Source organism: Gallinula chloropus (genome assembly GCF_964237585.1).
Source record: "Gallinula chloropus genome assembly, chromosome: 4".
Taxonomy (NCBI): Eukaryota; Metazoa; Chordata; class Aves; order Gruiformes; family Rallidae; genus Gallinula; species Gallinula chloropus.
Window position 1 is genome coordinate 4,590,879 of NC_140088.1, and position 22,373 is coordinate 4,613,251.

At 47.5% G+C, this 22,373-nt stretch overlaps 1 protein-coding gene across 1 annotated transcript in view; it reads right to left on the bottom strand.

Moving 5' to 3' along the window:
- ESRRB (estrogen related receptor beta) overlaps window positions 1-22,373 on the bottom strand; it is a gene marked incomplete at both ends in the record, with an annotated part of 84,393 nt that overhangs the window by 17,361 nt on the left and 44,659 nt on the right. The window contains one exon of the mRNA XM_084262755.1: window positions 11,739-11,855. Coding sequence (XP_084118881.1) covers window positions 11,739-11,855 — 117 coding nt within the window. The remainder of the gene's footprint in view (window positions 1-11,738; window positions 11,856-22,373) is intronic.

Consider the following 22,373-nt stretch of genomic DNA (forward strand, 5'->3'; position numbering starts at 1 on the left):
GCTGGTTACAATGCAGCTCTGAGAGGGATGCCCAAGGACATGAAAATGGAGTGGGGAGGTGCAGTGGTGAGCTCAGAGAAGCAGCGTGAAGGAAAGCACTGAGTAGAGAAGAAATGGAAGTGGGTGTAAACTGAGATATGAATGGAAGTGAGGGAGTGCAAGGAGAAAGGAGCTGAGAGAGGGCTGGAGCAAGGCTGAGTGGTACATACACTGCAATCCCAAGGTTGGATTTCACACCAAGTACAGCCCCTTGAGCTTTAACTGCAAGGTGCAGTGGCCACTTAGGAAACACAGCTGGTCTGTATTGAAGACTCTTTCATAGGATTCGGTCCCACAGTCTAAGAACAAAACAGCAGCATGAGAAAGCAGTTGCCTTCCAGCTCCTGCACAAACTCATTTCTCACATGGATCACCACTGGCCAGTTCTCAGGAGAGAAGGCATTCATCCTACAACACTGTCACCACTATAGGTGCTCTTGGATGCACCTTCATGAAGATCAGCAAGGGGGTGGGTTGCAAACAAGGGAGGGCTTGTAATACACAATATGAAATACTGCAATATAGGGCAAAGTTTGGCAAGTGCCACCCCTTGCTAACCCCTCATAACCAAGGTATGCATGGAAGTGAGAGAGTGCAAGGAGAGTGAGTACCTTTCAGGCAGCTGCTGGATCACAAATGAAGACTACCTGTGCTGGAAACATCCCTTCTCCTCCCACTCTCCTGTGTCACAATGAAGATGCTGTTCACTGCATCTTATTACATTTTGAGGGACCTTGAATAAGAGTCCTGCTGCTCCATGAGACCTAGGTGTGGACCTGACCCCTGTGTCCAGCGTAGGGACTGAGTTCCAGCTCACCAGCAGCACGGTCCCAGCTCCCCTGCCTGCCCGAGCCCCCCTGACCTAGCAGGGAGGAGGGCAGGGCCAGGACTTCTGCAGGACATTTCTACTCAGCATGCTGCCTGGGGTAGGGATGTCAGTTTTCTAAGCGTCCTGTGGGTGCCACTCGTGTTCCAAGCACTCTTGCAGAGAGGTCTGTGCCAGCACCAAGTCTCTGCAGTGGGAGAGCTGATCTGCTGATCTGTTCAAGCTCCCTGCATTTCTCTGCCATGCCCCTCGGAGAGACGTCTGCCCGACAACTTTGGGATCAGATGTCCCCTTGCTGACTTGATAACATCAGGCTTTGGGGGGTTTTTTTCTTAATGGAAGTAAAATAATTCCAGCTTTTTTTAAAAGCTGGACCCAGGCCGAGTCTGTCGGAAGTAAAAATAGCCGAGTATGCAGAGGCGACAGCACACAGAGTCAGGTTTAGTTTCTCTTTTCTTTTTCTGGGGACTAAAAATACTCTTAAAAGCTCTGTGAAGCTAAGCCCTGGCCAGTGGGAAGTGCAGTCTGGGCCCAATATCAGCTGTCGCGTCAAATTACGAGCCTCACCTCACTTTCCATCGAGTCCTATCACATGCTCATGAATTGATAGGAACAGAAAGATCTATCTTGCCAAAAGAGCCAAGGGAGGAGCCAAGCTACAGGGCTTGCACAGTACAATATGTGTCTAGACTGAGAAGGACACAACCAAAGGGAACATGGGGGAAGTGCTGCCCAGGGTGCAGTGCCTGTGGGGTTGCTTTTGCTGAGCCTCCCCAGCCAGGTCCTGTGCCCACTACCCACCTAATCCTTGAGCTGCAGTTCCTGCATCAATAGAGCCTGCTTGATCTCCTAGTGTCTGAGCTGGTGGTGTGCTCTGCAGCTATCAGAGATCTCCCTGTTCCCAGGAGCTGCAGGAGGAAGTACATGGACTGGCACTGCCCAAGGAAAGCTGGAAGGCATAGGCCAAGAGCAGAGAAGGAAGGAATGGAGAAGGGTTATGCCCAAGGTGTCTCCTACAGAATTTCCCTCTCCTGCTTTAGTCTGAAATGCAGGAGAGACAACAGGATGTGGTGATGGGATGAGAGAGCCAGGTGGAGGCCTATCAAGGAAACAGAGAGCAGCAATGACCATAAAAGTTAGGCTTGCCAAGACCAGGAAAGAAATAGACTATAGGAAAATAGACTACAGGGGAAGACATCTCTGTCTAATGAGAGCAGAGAAGCTGCAAACTGACTAGAGCCTCTTTTGTTACTCTGGGATTCCAGCATGGGCAGGGAAAAAGGCCCATTTACACTATAAGGCTCTCAGACTGCTGAAAAAAAGAGGCCAACCTGCAGAGAATCATCTAGTAGATATCTGGTCCCATTACCTAACTCATTTGAAACATAGGAAGGGACCTGAGGGTCGCAGGTCTGCATGGACAGAAAAACCCAGTGACTAAAAGATACAGGTCAGCAAGCCTGGAGTTACACTGGCAGTGGGGAACTAGCATGGGGAGGGGGGCAGTGGAGTTGAAAAAGCCATCTCCTGGGTTAAAAGGGCCTACAGAGAGATTAGATTGGTTCAAGCTGGATGCTGCAGTCTGCTCCATCTTTGATGTTTTTAGGGGTTAGTTGGGTAGGAAAGCTCCTCTAAGGGACAGGTTAATCCTACGATGCCTGGTGGTACCTGGTACCAGCGGCTGTGGCGTGCCTTGGAGCATCCTTGCTCCTGACACACAGGAACGCAAGCAGCACATCCCAGGTGGTTGGTCCAAAGCACACATCCCACACAGCCTGCAAAGCAAACCTCCTCACCACTGCCAGCTGCGTGGCTGCCAGCTCTGCAGAGGTATCTCTGCAGCATTAGCCACTGGTGCCTCTCAGACGCACAGCTTCCTTCCTGTGCTGAGCCTCTCCCAACCCACCTCCCTGCAACTGCCCTGGAAAGTCAGGAATTAGCAAGGACTTCTTAATGAGAATACTGAGTACCTCATACCTTGGTCAGCTCTCTGTAATACCCCACAACCACATGCTCCCATTGTGTTCCTGGTCCATGCAAATGTCCCCCTTTGATTGCTTCCCTTTACAACCCTCAGAACAGCCTGAAGCAGGACAGCAGGTCTACTGGCTATCTTGCCTGTGGCAGCAGTGTCTGCACAGCAGCAGGCTGAGGGGCTCTGTGGGAAAGGAACAGGATGCCTTTCACAAGAGGACCTAAAAGATGATAAAGCCCCAGCCCCACTAACTTCCCAAGAGGTAGTTTAGCTCAGAGCTAAGTCACCAAAGGAGTGTTTGCTGCCTTGAGGAGCCTGCAGCCCTGGGTGTGACTTAACTCACTTTATTTTAGACTTTGATAGTTCTCTTCTGTGCATCTGGGCTCCTTTGACAGACAACAGAGAGAAGCAGAAACCTCTGCATTCATCTCACCAGGCGGACACTTACCTGAGGAGTAAGGACAGCTACTTCTCTCCACTCACTACCAAGGGAACCCCTGCAGGGTCAAGCCCATGCTTCCTCTTGGCCAGTTTTCTTTCTCAGTCTATTTAGGGAGAGTGTGTGAGCCTTTTGTAACAGGTAGAACAGCATAAGCATGGACCAAGGATCAATTTTTTAGGTATGTGACACAATGGAGAGGCTCCCACCACTTCAGGGAGAGAGGCCTGCTTGTGACAGAGATCCACAGAGGTAAGGGAGAGAGACCCACCACACCACAGTGTTGTGTTGCTTTGGCCAGCCTCTTAGAGCAATTCTGCTTGGGGCTCACAGCCTTGAATGATGAGTCAGGGGAAGGGATTGAGAATCTCAGCAGAGCTGAGTCACTGGTGACTGTAGGTCACCAGAGGCTGTGAAAATGTTGATGCACCTGCCTTAAATTACCATAGAGCAGTGGGACATACATTGTCCCACCCTACTCTTGCTCACCTCAGGAGACCTTACCCACCATGTTTCTAGAACTGCTTAAAAGCTTGTAGGATGATGGCTGGTGACACAATGCAGAGTCTTTATTATAAATCTCTGCAGAGGTGATGCCTGTCTGAATCCATGCAGAGGTACATCGATGGAGCCTGGACTCCACGTCTGATAGAATGAAGGTTAGTTAGGTATGTCAAGAGTCTCACAGAGTATCAACTCAAAATGAATTGGAGGAACCAAGCTAAATAGAATAATAATCCATTGGATATGGCAGAAGGTGTGGGGAGGGTCTTGGATGCATCAGCTTTATGGCTGGAAAACAAATACCAACCTCCATCAGCCCGATGTGTGCTCTGTGGGCAGCCTACCTGCTGGAAGCCTTCTCTTTGGAGAATTACCATGGCTCTGCCAATGGCAGCACATGTGCTGTGTCACACCATCAGCCCAGCTCCAGCCACATCACCAAGGCTGGATTAATGCCTTGGAAAACAGTTGGGTGTGGATGATATAGACATCAAGATGCCACTCGCTGCACCTGGAGCTCCCGTTCCAAAGGACAGGGGGTTGCCTGTCTGGTTTAAACGTGGGTATTTTAGAGGAAAAAAAATAAAAGAACATTTTTCATTCTCTTTTTTTTGTTTTCCCTTTGGATGCCTCCACCAGTGATATTTCTGGCACCGGCTGGAGGCAGAATACTCTATAAATACAAAGCCATTAAATCGCAGGCAGCAGCAACCTGATCGGGGCTGCCTTTTAATTCCCTGACATGAGCTGGCCACTAACCCAATTACCCAGAGTCCCCAGAGGAGCCCTCATCCTGCCCAGGAAGCACAGAGCAAGAGCCCCAGCGTACTGCGGGGACGTCAGCTGAGCTCTCACTGAAATCAAATATCTCTCTGAGAACACGTGGTCTGGACGCGCGGGTGGGGGCAGGAGGGAGGTGGGAGAGGCTGCTGGAAGCCCTTTGCTCCATTGGGAGATTCTTCCACGTGAGAGCGGAAACGAACCGCCCTCCCCTCGGCTCCGTTGCTGAGAAGGAGCTCTGCTCTGCTGTTGATCTGGTTATCTGGATTGTAGGGAAGGGTGAAGGCAAAGTTACTAAGTGGAAGTAGTTTTGAGATTGCCAGTGCTTGGAATCTCGTTTGGATACTAAATGATGGCACCCAATGTATAGCATCACACAGCCAGACCTGCCCAGGGTGAACTGATTTGTTTCTTGGAGAAACATTTACGGCAGGTGGTGGAGTCTCCTTCTCTGGAGATACTCAAGACCCATCTGGACACCAACCTGTGCAATATGAGCTGGGGAGCTGCTTTGGCAGGGGGGTTGGGCCCCATGAGCTCTCCAGGTCCCTTCCAACCCCTATGATTCTGTGATTCTATGACATCAGCCACCAGATGCAGCAGGTAAGGGGAAAAACAGACTGAGGAGTAAACACAATGAAAGTTTCACCAGCTACAGGCTTTCCTAATCAGCCAGGGTCTTGGAGAGAAGGAGCAGGGATTTAAGACATAACCACTTCTGAAATTTGGAGATTACAGCCTCCACCATCGCTGAAGTGGGGACCACCTCCAACATCCACAGAGAGCACAAGGGCTACCAGGTTGCTACAAATTCCTGGGAGGCAGGTTATTCCCAAATACACCTGGGACAGGAGGGAAAGGGGAACAACTAAGACAAAGATGAACTGAATGAACTTTGTGGCTTCTCATTCAAATTTCACTACCTGTCCCTGCAGTGTCAGTATCCACACATTCCAGCAATTACTACATCAGCAATGAGATTGGACAGGAGTCCAAGAGCTAGGGGGATTTGTAACAAAGAATTTGGGTGCCCTGATGAATTTTAAGATGTTGTGTAGCATTTCCTGTGGAAATGCATTAGGAATAAAGGAGCAAAGCCTGGGAAAGGAATGGCTGTACCTGGGATTACTACACCAGAGCAGATACACTTCTGGGAAGAAACAGTTGTGTAAATAAAACAAATTTTCTGCCTTTCCTGGATAACTGCCTACTTATTAGCATTAAAGAGCCTCCCTTCTCCACATCCAGATCAAAACTATCTTCCTGCCTTACGTTTGTAGACTTCACCCTCACCACAGAAGAAACAGCTGTGGGGTGACTCCTGAGAACCAGGAGGCCAGGCCAGAGGACAACTTGTCTTCCAAGACATTGAGTGGGGCAAAGCACCTCGTACAGGGAAGCTTTCCCATTCCGTGAATTCCCACTCCTGCTTTTATCACAAGAAATACAGGGGAGACACCAGAAAGATCTTCTGCTTTCTGAAATAGTGTATACCTGGTCTGCCACAGGACACATGCCCAGGACCCTTTCAGACTTGGCTCTCTTGGAAGCCAACCAGTATGTCTGCAAGAAACTGGGCAGAAGCCACTCACACATCTCAGTAAGTTACTCTTAGGCCTCAGTTATGAGCAGACTTTGAGGAGACAGGTCTCAGCACTGGCAGGGAGCAGAAGACAACTGATCTTCAGCAACTTTATGCATATTAGTGCCAGTCTGCACCATTTGGTATGGCATGGTTTGGTATGCCCAGTATTGCTTCTCTTCTGCTTGTCTGTCATTTCCACCCAAAACCAAGTTCTGTAATGAGAGGCTTTGATGTCCCATCTCCCCTGTTATCCCCATCCCTCTTCATGTTTCCCTTTCATGGGCTGACTGTACTGGGTTTACGTGGCAAGGTTTTGGTACCAGGGGACTGCAGGGGTGGCTTTTATGAGAAGACACCACAAGCTGCCCCCATGTCAGACAGAGCCAGCCCCAGATGGCTACAAAACAGACCCACCAGTGGGCAAAGCTGAGCCCATCAGCAATTCAAGAAAAGGTAAAAAATGCTGCACAGCAGCTGTGAGAGAGGAGTGAGAAAATGCAAGATAAACAACCCTGCAGATAGGAAGGTCAAAGGAGGAGGGGAGGAGATGCTCCAGGCACCAAAGCAGAGATTCCCCCGCAGCCTGTGGAGAAGACCATGGTGAAGTAAGTTATCCCCTGCAGCCCATAGAAGATCACAGCAGGGCAGATATCCACCTTTGCAGCCTGTGGAGGACCCCACACTGGAGCAGGAAGGCATGGTCTGAAGGAAGCTGCAGCTTGTGGAGAGCACATACCAGAGCAGGCTCCTGGTAGGAGCTGTGACCCATGAGGAGAAGCCCTTGCATGAGCATATTTTCTGGCAGGAACTGTGGCTTGTGAGGGATCCACACTGGAGCAATTTGTTCCTGGGAAGGAACCATGCTGCAGTAGTTCTTGAAGAACTGCAGGCTATGGGAAGGACTCACACTGAAGAAGTTCATGCAGGACTGTATCCCACGAGAGGGACCCCACAGTGGAGCAAGGGGACAGCGTGAAGAGGAAAGAGCAGCAGAGACAAAGTGTTGGGCACTGACCACAAACTCCCAGTCCCTATCCACCTGCACTGGGGATAGAGGAAGAGAAGCTACACATGAGCAAGTTGTGCCTGGGAAGAAGTCAAAGTAGGAAGAAGGTGCTTTTGACTTTTGTTTTTATCTATCAATACTTTCTTATTAACAAATTACATCAGTCTTCTCCAAGTCAAGCTCTGTCCATGACAGTAACTTCTAAGTGATCTCCCTGTTGTTCTCTTGACCCATAAGCCTTTCCATCACATTTTCTCCCTCTATCCTGCTGGGAAGAGGGAGTAAGAGAGAAACTTGGTGGGCACCTGCTGGCCAGCCAAGGTCACCCACCACGCTGAAACACAGAGAAGGACTGACACCAGTGTGCTCATCATGGAACTGTTCTGCAAGGGAACACACAGGAATGTGACTTCAAGAGAGGCAGCAGATGTGTGGAGGGAAAGGCTGTGAGGTCATGTTTTAACCAGCCAATGTCCAAAATCAAACCTCTGAGCCCACTCACACAAGCCATGTGTCATCTGAAATGACATCTACCTCTGGAAGACAGACAAATTGCTGTAGAACAGAAAGGCCATGGGTGGCTAGAGCGTGAATGGCAAGGGTATGTTCTCCCCCAAACTGACAAGGTATATTATGGCTTTAAAAAAGACCTGCCAAACCACCAAAATTCCACTATCCATCACCCTAGAGAGACAGAGAGATCTAGATCTACTTTGTAGAGCCCAGAGTTAAAGAGCTACACTTTGGTCTTTGTGGGTACAAGACAGACAGTGCTGGGAGCACAGAGAGGCAGTGGGGTGGGCAAAGCCAGGGAGGGATGCCAAGCTCTGAACAATGCCTCTCTCTGCAGCTCACAGGGCACACTTTCCTTCACTGGCCAGACATTTATGTAGATATCTTCTTCTCCATTTGGGGTCAGCAGCATCACAGGTTGCTCAGGTTTCCCTGAGTTTTTTGCAGAGCACTGGGGCACGCAAAGCTGTGAACATGCCCCATTTCCCACTGTCTGCAGGCTGGTGCTTCAGCAGCAGAGAGCAGGTTTTCTGATGATGCTGCCTCTCCACAGGGGCACTGGGACTGGAGTGTGCTGGAACGCTGGACTCCACATTCAGCAGCCTCCTATCTGAGCCTGCTAGCGAGGGGCTAATTAATGCTCTCTGGGGGCACACTCCAGATGGAAGGGGAAAGTGAGAGACGAGCAGCCAGCCAGCCCAACACTTCAGCCATCTGAGCCAGTTGGGCTCCGTGGGCAGGGCTTTGTGCCTGCCACTCTCCCTAGCGAGTCTCGCCTGCCCTGCAGCATCACGCCAGGAGAATCTGAGACAGCAAAGCTCTGGTGTCCCTGCAGTTCCCTTGTTGCAATGTATTGATCAGAGATCTCTTAAAGAAAGTGGCCTGGATATCTGAGACACCTATTGATTGCTCCACTGGCTCTCTTCCTGCCCTATCCTCATTCACTGGGCACTGCCTGAATAACCTGCACTTCTGTGGTAGGGGCAGTGTCCCCAGATCTTAAAGGGCTACATTCACAGCTGTTCACCTAGGATGAGAGAAGATGCCTGGTGACCCTCCTATGCACCCCCCCAAGGGGAAAGCCTAAGGCTCTCCTGCAGCATCAAGCTGAGCATCTCAGATGTAAGGCAGAAGCTTGAAGTCATGGTTGCCTATTTTTACCATGTTTAATACTGGTGCCTTCTGCCTGAAGAACAGGCTCATGCTACATGCCTAGTGGGCAGGTGGTGTATGTAAGTCATGTATGATGACAGAAATGAGGAAAACCTTCCATTCTTTAATGAAAAGAAACTATGAAGCCCTTAATTAGGTACTAATGGAATATGATACTCCTCCACAAGTTGTTCAGTTTCTTTACCCAGATATGTCCTCACTAAATTACCAGCCCAGTGCCAAGGACATCAAGGGGAAACTTGTCAAGAGAAGAACTGTTTCCTAGATCTCATCTTTAACCACAAAACTGTTTTTCTCCAAACACTTGGTAAACAAGCAGGAGAAAGAACCTGGCTTAGCACCCTTCTGCCATGGCTGAACCCAAGGAATAAGAGAGAGGTACACTGAGGCAAAGTAGGAAGGAACTATTGAAAAAAAAATCATAGCTCAAGTATTGAACAACACCTTGTCCTAATGAATGCTTGGAGACTGCAGAATAGGCTCTTTAGGGAAACTAAGACATCAGGGATTTTAAAAAACAGTTAAACTACTAGAAATGTGCAGCTGGGAACACTCCTGCCCTGGCAGAGAGAAGGGATGGATGAGCTAATAGGATGACAGATCAGAGATGGAAAAGACCAATGAACCTTTTCTAATCCAAAATCCCTTGTCAATTCTGCATTTTTGAGCAAGTCAAACAATTATGGATTTGTTCTTTCCAGAAACTCCTGGCTCTGTGGAGACCAAAGACTGTAAAACCATTTTTCTCCCCTTTTGGATTTTGCTTTTAAAGATGTGTATCGATTGGATTCTGTGTACTAATACTTTGTGCTTCCACCAGGCTTCACAAAAAGTTAACTAATCGGTCCTCACAAGCCTTTTGCAAAGCAGAGCTGTATGACCCTTACTTCTCAGCTTGGGAAACTGAGCAAAAGAAAGAGGAAAAAAGCTGCCTGCCCAACATCACTCAACCACTCCGTGTTAGGACACAGGAGTCCTATCTGCAGATTGCTAGTGTAGTCTCCTCTGCTCCTCTTGATAATGTCATGTGTTCTTGCATCCCACTACTATCAATAAATCTTTATACTGTATATTCCACAGCTCTAAATATTATGGGCAGGATCACAGATACACTATCATCAATAGCAAACCACCCTTCCCCAGTGGCTTTAGTGATGCCAAATCAATCCCTATATGAATAACTAAATACACTTCAGCACAAAAGCAGCCTTAGAGTCAAATTTCAGTTTGCCATGAGTAGCATCCCATGGGGTTCAGGAGTTCAGGCACAGCATGCTGTGAGTGAACCTGTATTCTTTCCAGCCTTTCTGGACTACCTGAAACTCCCAGAACTGGGAGTAGAGGATGCCCTGGCCAGGCAGTCAGACACACCAGCCTCAGCTCCAGTGACTCTGCTCCCCCAGCTGCCAGTTCCAAGAGGCCCAACTGCTTGGATGCAGCGTGCCAGAGACACAGGCAGCCAGCAAGCCTAAACCCATGTTGCTGCTCTGCAGTGACTGGGGCCACATCAGGCTTTTAATGCTGTTTTATGGGACTCATATGAGCAGGCTAGTGCACACTACAAATCCGTGCTCCCACTAAAGCCAGTGCCACTGGTATGTTACTGGTGTGGGAGTAAGGTAATATATCTTCTCCCTGAACTACCACATGCAGAGCAGCAGGTTTCCAGTCATCCCTCTCTAACTCTAAAACCAGATGCCTCCTTCCCAACAGTATATCAAGATCTTCCAAGTCTACCACCCTCTACGCCTAGGTCACAGAGGGCCAGACTCTGCCTTCTCCTCCCCTTGGTAACTGGTATGGTCTAGCTGGAAGATATTTAACCACAGAAACTACACAGCCATCAAAAAACAGGACAGGCTTTAATATCTAATCTACATTCTTAACAACACTGGTTGCTATCGACTTGCCTCTCAAGAAATGAGAGCACCCTAGTGCAAAGCAATATAGACTCAGGTGACACTGTACAATTCATCACCAGCTGCTATGATGGTATGACCTGGAAGCAAACTGCATGCTGGCATCTTGGCTCCATCAGGACTTGCACAGACCACAGCCAGCTGCTGCTCCTTGTGGTTAAACTGAGGGGACCAGCAGTGCAACCTTTCCCCTTCCTTCCCTCTCTTTCCTCTCTCTTCCCCCTCCTCTCCTAGCTGACTCCCAGAGGGACCCAAGGGAAACAAAGCTTTAAAGTCAATCTGTAAGAATGTGTTTAATTGCCACTGAATTCCCTGTGGTTCACCTTGAATGGCCAAGGATTGGGGAGGGGGGTGGGGGGAGGAAAAGCCGCAGAAGAAAGAAGCTGAACGCTGCTCAGAGAGCGCTGAACAGATCAATAGCTGAGCACAATGCAAGGTTGAGCATGCAGGGCAGGAGACCCACAGCTCCCAGACAAACCTGTGCTACCCACCATCTTCAGAAAGCCTCCTGAGTGGGAATATGGGCAGATCTTTCTTGCACACTGTGCCATAGCTCTGCATTAACTCCATCTTTCCCTTACCCATCCCAACCAAGCCAGTGATGATCACGCAAAAGCCTCTCCTCCCCGATGCTGCCAAACGAACACAGGGGAGCTGGGCAGTGGGGAGTGGGCAGGAAGAGAAGCACCCTCCAGCCTGGGGTTCCTTTGGGAAAGGAAGTTTGGGACAGCCAGTTTCTGGTTATTTGTCAAATTTGCAAGTGCTAGAAGCAATGTCCTAGCATAAAGGTGCTGACTAGAACCACTCTCCTCTCTGGATTGTCCTCTTGGTCGCTGCCCGTCCTGACTCTTTTACAAAGCCTGTAGAAAGACACCTTTGGAAATCCAGAGAGGGTCAAGTGTGTAGTTAGCCTAGGAGATCCTGCAAGGCCCAGGTGCTGTTGGGACAGAGAACAATTCTCAGTCTGACTCTGTCTTACCTTCTTTTAGCATCCCCACTTTGAGGCATTTCATGAAGCGACAGGCCTGACAGGACTTGCGCCTCCGTTTCGTGATCTCACATTCATTGGTGGCCGGGCAGCTGTATTCAATATTCCCTGCAATCAAACACAGAGATGGTCACCCAGGATCCACGTTCTCCCCACTGATCCAGGGACAGGCTGTAGTGCCCAGATATTCCCACCATCACCAGTTTGTATATGCTGTATGCCTGCTCACTCGTTTACACACGTATTCTGAGACCAGAGCCAGCTGATAATGGCTCTTAGAGAGCTCAGCACCACTTACTAGAACACATTTCAGAAAAGAAACAATACTGCTCTAAGTATTGGGAGAAACCTGTCCATCCAAGGGGGTGACTGCAATGCTGGGCTTTCAGGCATAATGCGTGCTCCAGGCATGTCATCATCCTTTGTGCTGCATCCCTCATAACTCGGCCTGTTCCCTGAAGTTCAGGGCTGAGAGCAGTTCTGACATTAGTAGTATTCCCCTTGTCAGCTCCCCTTGGAGCAGCATTGCTCCATGTCTGTGGGATGAATGTCACCTGTCCTTTCTTGCCTTGCTTGGGGAACCAGGGAGCTCTATTTCCTCCTTTGCTTCCTCCTGCCAGCTGGCTACTACAGGTAGTAGGGAAGAGTAGGTCTGGATTGAGAAAGATGGATAAAATATCCTGTAAAATGAACACAGGCTCTCTATGCAAAACCTTCCAGTTTTACTTTTTCAGTCCTCGTGCATCTTCCTCTCATCCCTCTGCACAGAGTATCAGCATTTCTTTCCTCATCCCCTTCCACTTCTGATCACTTCACAACACCTCATAGCACTGCCTCCAAGACTAATCAGGGAAAGAACCATCCCAGATTTATTTCTGGTCACATTAGATTCTATCATAAGCCAAGAATGTAACTGAAACACGGACGCAAGCGTCTGGTATGAGGATGTAAGTGGAATTATGCTGGATCACTGTGTAATGCAACTATTATTTAGTCCTGGAAGACAACAAATAGAAACAGCTGTTTCCATCCTGCCATTCACTTTGGAAGTGATGTCTCTGAAGAGGGCTATTCAATGTCTGCTGTGGAGCAGGACTGGAAATCTAACCTTGGCAGTGATGCACTGACAATGACAGTACATTTAAGACAGTCTAGCTACTGGGTAAACCAGGCAGCTCTGAAAAGGGTTTCCAAGCTCTACAGTCAGTTCAGAAGAGTGGAAAAGTTCATTTGGTGATTTAGAGCAAGAAACTGAGATTCAAGAGTTCAATCAGAGCTGTATGGAGAAGTGTAGGTATGAGCTCAGAGAACATGCAGTATGGACTTCATATGCTATCAGATTAGAAGTAGAGCTTACAATTTGAGAGGCACTTGATTTTTGTTCCTACTTCTGCAATGGATTTCTATGTTCTTGTGCAAGACCCTTCCCTCTTCTAAATAAAGACCAGCAATCTGATACATACCAATCTCAGGGGGTGGTGATTAGACCTTGGGGATAGCTAAGCAGTTGGAAAGCCCATTGGGAATCTGTGTGGAAAGCCAGAGCATGGATTCAAAAGGAAACTGCTTTATCTCACGCTTGGCCCCTGCTGGGTGAAACCTCTGGAGGACCCAACCCCCAAAGCCTAAAGGTGATCTGCCTGCTAGTTACAAACCTTCTACCTCTTGCCTCTTCTTTTGCCACAAAACTTGCAACTTCAGCTCAGCCACCCCATTCCTCAACCACTGCTCATCTGCCCTGAAGCTGCAGATTGCCTGCAGGAGCAGAGTGTGCTGCACACGTTGCTCCCCTCCAGACTGTATGTCGTCATTCTGCAGCACCTGAATTTCAATAGCCAGTAATGTATCAAGGTTCTCTGAGAGCTGGAAATTGAGATTCAGGCTTGATCTCAAGGTAATAAACAAACTCCTGCTCTAGACACAGAGCTCTAGCACATTATAGACCCATGAGTCCTGAGGCCCTGACTTCATGATCAGATACTTACTGTGCTCCAGAGAAGGAACAAACCTGGGGTAAAACTCAAATGCAGTCTCACTTTCATAGAATCACAGAATTGTTTTGGTTGGAAAAGACCTTTAAAATCATCCAGTTCAAACATTAACCAAGCACTGCCAAGTCCACAACTAAACCATATCTGTCAACACATCTATGTGCATTTTAAATACGTCCAGGGATTGTGACTCAACCACTTCTCTGGGGAGCCTGTTCCAGTGTTTGATAAACCTTTCAGTGAAGAAAGTCTTCCTAATATCCAATTTAAACTTCTCCTGGTGCAACTTGAGGCCATTTCCTCTTGTCCTATCACACGTTACGTGGGAAAAGAGACCAGGACCCACCTCACTACGACCACCTTTCAGGCAGCTGTAGAAAGCAATAAGGTCTCCCCTCAACCTCCTTTTCTTCCAGGCTAAACAACCCCCAGGTCCCTCAAGCAGTTGGACTTGGCCATGCTAGCTTAATGGTTAGGCTTCCTGCTGGAAGGTTTTGCCTTAGTTTCAATATCCAACTTTCTCAACAAAGCCAGAGTTCTGAAGAGATGTAAATTTTCATGTTTTGTGATTGCAAGGCCAAAAATTTGTCCTCCCTAACACAGAGGCACAACACCAAGGGCACTGAGCCCTTATAGCAGTGGGAGGCAGTGACAGCCCTGATCTGGCAACTCAAGGTCCCTTTACACTGTGTCAATCAGATCCCCCAGCTTCCCCATCCCTCCAGGCTATGGGTGCCTTGACAAAACGAAGTTCTAGCAATGGTCTACAAACCAGCTAAACTTGGTAGTGTCAGAGTAGGTAGTGGTTTCCACATACCCACTGTACACACAGCTTGAATAAGCGGTTCTCAAAGGCACATCTATACTCAAGTCATGTCTGTTAAAGGAGCAGAGCCTGAGGAGAGTGAGCATCAGGCTAGTTCACCTTCCAGGGCAGCAAAGCAGAGGCCACCATGTAGTGCAGCAGCCGTATGGTTTGCTGGTAAGCACGGGTGAAAAAATAACACCCAGCACTGGTGGGACATCCTATCCAGCATGCCTCATTGCCTTCACATTGGACACAGGCTTGTGTGCTCCCACTGTGCCCAGTCTAAAGGAAGAAAGGCCCATCATCTGTGCCCTTTAGCTCAAGGAAAGGCCCACTGTCTCCTCTTCACACGAGGTAACTCTGCTGAAATACATGGAGTTTTGTATCAGGCCCCATAATACGCTCTGTGCTCCAGGGACTGAGAGCTGTAGCTGGGGGGGGCAATAACTGTCATTACTGCTAGAAACAGGGACATCACCAGGGAAGGCCCTACCAGCATTACCCAAGCAGAACTCATCCAAGATAAACTATCGTCTCCAAAACTTTAACAAAGTTCTCTGACTTTGTGTGTGTGTGTGTGTGTGTGTGTCTCAATTTCTTTTATGGGTCCTGCGGCTGGCTGCCAGCACAGTGAGCTGCTCACAGCTCCTTGTAATTTCTGTAAGTGCCCTGTGATAAAGTGATGAGATTAACTCATCGAAATTCCAGCAGCCTCCCAGCGGCTGGCGGTCACACCACCGGCCTGGCTGGGGGCTCGGGGAGAACCTCCCCTCCGCTGCAGCAGCTGGGGGTGTTGCAAGGCCCTGCAGAAGAGCATCAGCACGCAGAGGTGCACACAGACAAGTCTGCACACAAGTAGAAAATCCAAGTCAAGCCTGTAGATTGTGTGGCCTAGAAGGAAAGGGCAGAAAATGGGATCATCCAGTTGACAAGGCCTTGCTTTAAACTGCTGCTTATTAGAACAGGTCTCCTTGACTCGTACAACGTTTACAACTGATCTAAAACCTCACTAGGGTCTCACTAGTGCCACAGCACAGATTCACCTAAAAAAATGGCTTAAAACAATGAAGTGGTGGCTGACCAGATCAGAGTTTTGTTCTAGGCCTTCATACGTGGTCCTGAAGGGCAAAGCACTTCCTCTCTTTGTTGCAGTTTGTTCATCTGGAAATGCAACAAGCACCGAACCTTCCTTCGGGGGAGATCATGAGTCGTGATTCACTAAGGTCTAGCTGCACTTTAAAGCCTTTAGATGAAAGATCCTTAGAAACAGCCAAAGACTATTCAAGTAATAAATCATGGTTTTTATGCTAGAGAACTGCAAAATTACCCTATTTTCTGTAAAATTAGACCTTTGACTGTTAAACAGTTTGGAACATAACTTCCAGTGCACACGTAATACGAGCACCTGGAAACTGCACACCAGAGCTTGGTCTCCAAGAGACCCCACAGTCACCATATGTCTCTGGAAGGGAAGGAACTGGGAAGAAAGGAATGCCTCTCTGAGCTTGGTAAGCAATAAAATCCCACCCAGCTACTGCTTAAGTTATGGACAGGGCTCCTTGGGGAGCTGAGCTCAGAATTACTAGAGCACTGACAGCACAAGATGCTCCTTGCTTACTGATCCTGCCTTTCTAAAAGCCCTTCTACAAGGAAACTCAGGAAAGATTAGACAGAAGTAGTCAAGAAAGTCTTTCAAGCTTTTACATTTTCAGGTTGTTTTCTGAAGAACCCCCACTACCATCTCTGTTCTTCTTCTGGTTTCTCCTTCATTGCTTTTACCATCCTTTCCACTCCTTGCATGCTCTGCCCTGCTGCACACACCTCTCATCTCTTTCTTTGGGTGACCTAGAAGGCAAGACGACCAAAGGTTTTCCTGAATTTCAGGGGGAAACCCAGATTCAGACATATCTGCTAGTAAGCTCCAATTCCATTCATTCTTTTGCCCTAGTGATTTGACACAGCACGCTGCAGCTACCACCAGCAGCGTGTGGTACCTCCCTTTGCCAGTTCCCTGGGGCCAGAGGGCTGAGAGCAGGAAATCCCAGTGAAATTCATCTCGTGGGCACCTCAGCTCATGCATTTGTTCCCTTTTATCTGAATTGTTCGGCTGTTTGGGGTTTTTTTACCTTGGTTTTGGTTGGTTTGTTTTACAAGACCTGCTTGCAAAATACCAAAGCCTTAGGAAAGTCCCATCAGGCAGGCAGTGTAACGCCTGCATGGTACAGCTGGTCTGTGGGACTGGGACAGTCTGCAGGAGAAAGCAACGTGATTTTTCAATAAGCCAGTAGCTCTGGTAACACTTTCATTTCAGTACCCCCAGGCTTTTATCCTGAGCCCTTTTTATCTCTGATTCTGAAGGGAAACAGATCATCTGGGTGTCTGAGTGAAATGGGACAGGAAAACTTTTGTAAAAAGACCCTTGGTGAGCAGAGAGCCAGACCAGGAGCTCCTCTGCCCTTGGTAGGTACCAGTCTGACCTCCTGCACCAGGACAGGGAACACTGATAATACACATGGAGTGGATTTTCTATTGTCTTCTGCTTAGATTAGCCCTTCTAACTGAGACTTCATAGCCTGAGCCCTGGTGTGAGGAGAAGTACTTTGTGAAAATTAGAAAAAAAATCTCTCCAATGATATGCATGAGGTGAGGAGTTACTTTTTAAGCCACAGTTTTTAAAGAAAGGGTTTCAAATATTGGTCCTGTAAATAAGCATTTAGGCACCTGAATAAGTGACCTGGTTATCAGCAGGGCTGTCCTATCCTACCAGGGACACATCCCTGACCTAGGTGACTGATTATTATTATACACAAGCATCAGTAGAGGTTCCCATATTTGAAAAGAAAACAAGGAAAAACTAAACCAAACCAAATCCCCAAACCCACAACGCCCTTCCAACCCCAAATCAAAAAGCTCATACAAATGTTTATCATTTGCAAGAAAATGAGACTTTGGAAAAGCAGGTGAGGTAAGACTTGGATTAACCAAAATTTTGTCGAGTGGCTTATATAGTAAGAAAACCAGAAATGTGAAGACCAAAGTTTCAGGGCTCCTGATGCTATGAGGAAAAGAGAAAAGGAGATAGCTATAGGTGTGACACCAGCACTGCTGGCCTCCCTAGGGTGGCACACATGGCTCTTCCTCCACAAAAGAGGACTTGCACATTTTGCACAACCTGACTCCTGCTTGCACAAGGATGCAGGAGATGGCCCTGGGGCTATGTGCTGTCAGCAAGTTTGTCTGAAGGGTTTCCAACACAGAAATACTTTACTGAAGTTCTGCACAGAATTCTCTGTAGAGATGCACTGAGGCAAAAGCCCTCCCCCAAATCCACCAGATTTAGAGAGTTGTGTTGCACAGGAGATGATCTGAATCCCAGTGCTAGAGCTGTGAACAGCAAGCAGCACTGGGCACTAGATCCAAGGAATACTGCACTTTGCTGGTTATGCTTCAAAAGTTTTAGGAAAACTTAAAACATCTTCTGCTTTTTTGGCTGTGAACTCCTGTCTGAGAAGAACCAACCACATTTCTGAGGAGGACAGAAGGACAGGACAGTGCCTGGCTACTGTGACCACAGCTGTAGGGACACAAACCCTCCATTCTGCATCTCACAGGCTCTTCACTGATCCTGTGTATGTTAACGCTCTTCTGAGCAGGAAAATAAGCAAACTCTCAGCTGCTCCTCCCTTTCCAGGAGACACCTTAACCACTGTACTGACAACCAGGAAGCCCTAGAAGACAATGGATTTTGTCACAAGCCTGTTATAAATACCTACAAGTCTTCTGAGCTGCATTATCCACATTTTAAGCCCCTTATTTGTGTCAGGGCATCCCAGCACAGCAGTGTCTTGCTACACTCACCAAGTTTGAATCTTGCAAGACTCAAGCAGGGAATCCACTATGCCTGATACTTAGCCTGCCTACTCAGAAGATGAGGGGACATGTAAGTCTTCTCTCTGACTCTCCAAGGACCAGTTCTCTCCAGTATTGCTCCTTGCAAGTCCTGCTGTATCACCTTATGGGTATGAGTTCCAAGCATGCAATGAGATGATTCATAAAGATCAGAGAGGGAAACCTCAATTCAGATTGATTTTGCTGAGCTTTAAGCTTTTATTTTATACTAATGGGTCATTTTAGAAATAGCCTTCATTTTCACTATTTGAAGATGGAAAATACATGAAGGGTAGTCATAGTTGTGAATATGTTGAATAATAAAGGTCTCATATGGTTATATAGCACTGTTATTAGTTAATATCCAGAGCAGGCAAAACTACCTACAAGTTGTAACGACAGATGAACAAAAGATAATGACAATATATTTGATTGATATATAATGTTCTATCCACTGAGTGAATGACTAAAAGAAGGAATAAAGTAGAGTTAGATTAAGAGTTTGTATCCCATAAGAAGCCCAGAATTTGCCTTTGTCCTAAACTTGGATGAAAGAATTAGTTAGGATTTCTGCAGAGTAGAACTTTTCAAAGCTTTAATTCAGAAATACTCAGAACACATTACATTTCATGTAACAGACCTGCTCCATTACATTCAACTAATTCTTGGTTTCAAATCAGATCTCTCTTCACCACCAATAGCTGCTCAGCTGCATGCTTCAACACATCCAAAACTCTGATTGTCTCCTGTCTTCACCAGATTCCATTTTCCACAATATTCACAAAGTCAAGTGATACTTCAAAGCCAAGTTGAGACTTCCCTTGGGCCATGTGACACAACATGAGAGAGGTCACAGGTGTGACTCCACCATAACTTGTGGGACAGGCTAAGATGTGTTGTGTGATCCTGGCTTAGTTCAGCAAACCCAACCACACCAATTTGGCTTGAAGTGAATCAATGGTTTGGATTTTCCTGACTTCATAAAAATTTTCCTTGGGGAAATCTGACTTGGTAAAATCTCTGATTTTCTTTGGAAAAAAATCTGCTGATGGCAAACTCCCACACTGCAGTATTAGTGACCTCAGAGTAACCAGCTATGTCCAGGCTGGCTTTCAGCATATCTTCTCCCCATCACTTGAAAAGCAGCAGTCCTTGTGCTGTCTAAGAGAGCCTGGCCTCATCTGGATAAGGGGCAAAGTGAGTTGCGAAGCTGTCAGGCTCAAAGAAGGTCTGCAGCTTGGATGTTTGTTATTCCCACTGATGTGGCAGCAGCAGGAGGAGCAGAGAGGCTATTGCAAGATCCTCTTACCTCAAGGTATGCAGGTTTTACGTGAGTTAATGCAGCTGAAAAAGAAAACCTCTAGGTAGACTGGGGTCATTTGTAGCAGAGGAGGGGTAGCAGTTGGAGGGGAAATTAGCATGAAGCTCTGCTTCATGATCAGGGGTATCTAGAGCTTCAGGGGTCTAATCATCCAGGACAGATTCAGAGCCATTTTATAGCAGCATACACACCTATTACTTAAGAAAATCACCAAATGTAGGGCCACCAGATTAAGTACTTCTGTAACAGTCATCACTTTTTCATCTTTCAGTACTCAAGCAGCAAGAAGTGGTTGGTCCAAGACCACAAAAGCCTGATGATGAGTTGATATACTGCATCTCCTGAGCACCTGGGAAATCCTGGGGCTGTAGCTCCATCTCTGTGATCAAACCATTGAGCCAACACCATTCTCAGATACCAGAATCATGGCAAGTCTTTTGATACTAGCAGGGCATGCAACTGTGTAACAGACACATTTGCATGCGCTCTGCACACCCGCTATTGATGTTAGGCAGCCTGAACGGATGTTTTCCCACTTCTTCAGTTAGATGTTTAACACACCTACTGAATATAATAGAGTTGTAGGATGAACACCTTTTGGAAATGCTTTTGCCACTCACTCTCTCTTCTCTATGATCCTTGGATCCTGTTTCCCTGCATACCCAGGGCTGTGACTGGATACTGCGAGCACTGCGGCAGAGCCCTGGGAATGGTGCATTTCTTGACTCAACCACACTCTGCAGCCCTACGTGCTGCCCACTCCCCTGAGCTCAGCCTTCAGCTCCATAGCTGAAATTGCTCACCATCGGCTACAGTACACTTGACTCTCCCACTCTTGGGAATAAAAGCATTTTGGTACCTCAATTGCCAGCCCAAGCTGATGACAGGGTGAGAGAAATCTCTGCTTATTCCTTTTCCCCATCTGTTACACGTTAACAGGCAATCAATTAGGGAACCACAGGGAGAATATGGCTGTGCTGGAGAGAGGGGGTTGGAAGGAAGCACTCTCTCCCTTCCTGGGATTAAGGCAGCTGACATATCACCCTGGCTGACACTGTAGTTGCTGCCACCTTGCATCATTTTATTTTGATTTTCTCTGAAAACTCTTCATAAGTTCCTAGGTCTTTTTTTCTCTCTCCACGAGGGGCTAATTTTTCAATCTCTTCCTATATAAGGAGCCCCTAGGGCTTTGCTTCAGAGTACTACCCTGTCCCTCCTTTAGCACCTGAATGTGCCAAAAAGAAACACTGGGAACGGCTCCAAGTGCTAGAGGAGGGACAGAGTCAGTGCTGACAGTCAGAAGTCCAAGTAAAAGTTCACATTCAGTCACGGGAGATTCAGCAATGACAAACCAATGCCCTGGAGACAGCCATGCTTTCCACACAGCATAATAAAGGAGGAAGAGTCAGTGGGGCACCACAGCAGGATTATTTCCACATCTGGACAACAGTAAGAAGAGACATCTAGAATCTAAGGAATTAAGTTAGAAATAGTGAATTCTGCAGAGACCTGGGCTGAACTGCACTCTGTAGTGCTCTGTCCACTCCAGAGCTGAACATCCCCAGTGACAGAGTGTAACCAGGCCTGTACAATGAACATAAATGAGTGCTCTCCCCACAGGTGCATTGCTTTCATTTCACAGGAGACAAGGAAGTTTTGGTGGGGCAGATTGACCCCAACCAACAGCCAAGTATTCACAGAGCTGATTGCTCACCCATCCCCACCGTGGTTGGGTAAACTCAATATACTTTCCACTGGAAGGTAAATGATCCTGTCCTTTTCCCAGTCAGACAGTGTAAGAAATAAAGGCAGTATCTGTACGTCCAGCCAGGTTTACTTATGTAGGGCCTGCTTGTGGAAATACATCTAAGCATCCAGGGATATTGGAGCTTGCTTGGATGCACTCCCACTTTCAGCTATATCCCTGTGTGTATGCACATCTGCAGCATACCTTTGGGCGTCAGGACACAGCCCAACACCTCATATGTAGGTTGTACATGCAGGAGTAAAGCACTGCAACTTCTCTACACACATGTTCACTGAGGTTTTCAAAATCGCCTGAGGAATTCCTCATCCTTAGTAAGACTGACAAAAATTTGTTACGTCCTTCAGTGAGAATTTTATCTTCAAAGAAGTTGCATCTTAATGAAAAAAGAGCTGAAAAGAAGAGGAGCACTGGATTGACTCTTATCTAAATGCCCTGTGAGGGCACCTCAGCCTTATGATGAGGTCTCATGGAGTCCATAGCCACAAATTAAGACTGGCAGGACAGAGTGAGAACCTCTCTACTACTATAATGCTGGAGCTTTCTCCTCAAGGTGCAGATATCACTAAAGAGATGCCATCTCTAGGCAAGGGCATCCAATTTTCAAATGGGCCTTAAAACCACCTTCAGAGTGCAAAGCATCTCCTTCCCAGGCCTCACCCCACTAGCAGCCTCATTATCAGTGTATCAGTGCCACTTGCAGTGGCAGGAAGGTACACTAAGCTAGGTATCAAGACCTGGTAGCCAGCCAGGCTAGTAACTTGGTCAAGGTTCCTACCACCACAAAGCCTAACTTCATGCCCAGGCTGATTTAGAAGGACCCGAGCTGGACAGAAGGAGAGAGGAGGCATAC